This window comes from Marmota monax, unplaced genomic scaffold, assembly GCF_021218885.2.
Source record: "Marmota monax isolate L192 unplaced genomic scaffold, Marmota_monax_Labrador192_F-V1.1 WCK01_AAM20220418_F8-fsc00046, whole genome shotgun sequence".
Lineage (NCBI taxonomy): Eukaryota > Metazoa > Chordata > Mammalia > Rodentia > Sciuridae > Marmota > Marmota monax.
Window position 1 is genome coordinate 14,000,401 of NW_026692486.1, and position 1,459 is coordinate 14,001,859.

The 1,459-nt window shown below is 38.4% G+C and overlaps 1 protein-coding gene across 1 annotated transcript; it reads left to right on the forward strand.

Moving 5' to 3' along the window:
• Nucleotides 1–207: 207 nt before the first annotated feature.
• Nucleotides 208–1,062, forward strand: LOC124091916 (rho GTPase-activating protein 29-like; the record flags this gene model as incomplete). Its single annotated transcript, XM_046443139.2, has 1 exon — nt 208–1,062. A coding segment is annotated over one exon (855 nt), but the record flags the coding sequence as incomplete, so codon positions are not given.
• Between the last annotated feature and the right edge of the window lie 397 nt (nt 1,063–1,459).

A 1,459-nucleotide genomic window follows, 5' to 3' on the forward strand; every position in this document is an offset into this window, starting at 1 on the left:
TATTAAGATAAATTTTAAAAAGTAATGCTTTAATTAAAAATGTGCCTTTAATATTGTATGGATTTTTAATTCCTCTGCATAGATGACTGAGAAAATAATGTTGGAAAAAATATGTAAGACTCTGTTGTTTGAGAGAATGCCCATTCATAAATAACCACACTTCTTATTAACCAAGCTTCATGAAGTTAAAAAAAAATCTCTTCTTTTTCAGATCACAAAGAACTTGAATCATCATCACAAAAGATGGACAATATGTGTAAGACCACGAAACCACTTAGTCTGAAATCTGATGTGACAACAAATGATATACAGAGGCCTATGCCAAGCCCCAAGATCAGATGTTTCTTTTTGCCTGTAGATAGGTTCCACCTTGCAAGCTCCCCTAATGAGAAAAACAGCAGAAATGTGGGAATTGTCAATTCAGACAAGTTTTGCCAGAATCTTACCTTTGAAGGACTTAATAGAAAAGATACCCCTACTAGTTTTGGCTCCCAAATTAACGGTTTTGATCAGCAGATTCCACAAAAAACTCAGGGACAACAATGTGAATCAAAGAACTTAACTGGCACGAGTGCAGTGATTGTGCCAAGTATACTCCAGGAAAGGGGGACAATGAGCATCAAGGTTAGTGGTGACCATTCTAGCAGTTCCACACAGCCCAACATGCCAGCCAGTTCAGCAAGAGAGGCACCAGTGAAACTGTCCTCTCATTCTCACCGTCTTGCTCCTGCAAGAGCACCCAGAATACTGCAGCCCCATCTCGGGACAACATTTTACAAACCACCTACCCCGACCAGCAAAGTCAGGGGGACTGAGGAGAGACCAGCTTCACCTTCAGCAGCAGTGCCTCCTAGCACAGCTCTTACTCCCCTGAGTCATGTGGAGAAATCTGTTCCAGAGGCAGACAGCACATCAGCTTATGCTTTGAAGCCAGCTGCTGAGCCTAAGGAGAACTGTGAGGAGGTTGGCCTGCCTGACATGAATCCATTGTGCCAGGGACTCAGGCTAAAACAAATGGAAGAGTTACAAGACCTTGAATTTGAAATGCCACAGTTTGTGTAGTTGTCAAAATTCAGTTTTTCTTGTTTTGTTTTTATGTATTGTGTTTATTTTATGAAAGAATGTTGATACAGAACCCCTTTTGTATAGGATTGCCAAAGTATATATTTTGCCTTTTGGCCTTGTATTGTGTTTGCTAGTCATATAGAATGATAGTGTTTTAGTCATACAGAATGATAGTGCTCACTGGTATTGTCTTTAAATTCTGTGTTTTTTAAGTTATGCGTAAAATAAGTATTATAATTTTAAATTTAAAATAATTTTCTCTATAAAATGATTCATGTAAATGCATCTTTAATGTATAATATTGTTCTCAACAAATAGGGGTAGTAGGGGAAAATGAGCTTTATTTTGGAGCAAACCTGGTGCTGATTCATAAAATGCTTCTGAATGCAAGTGC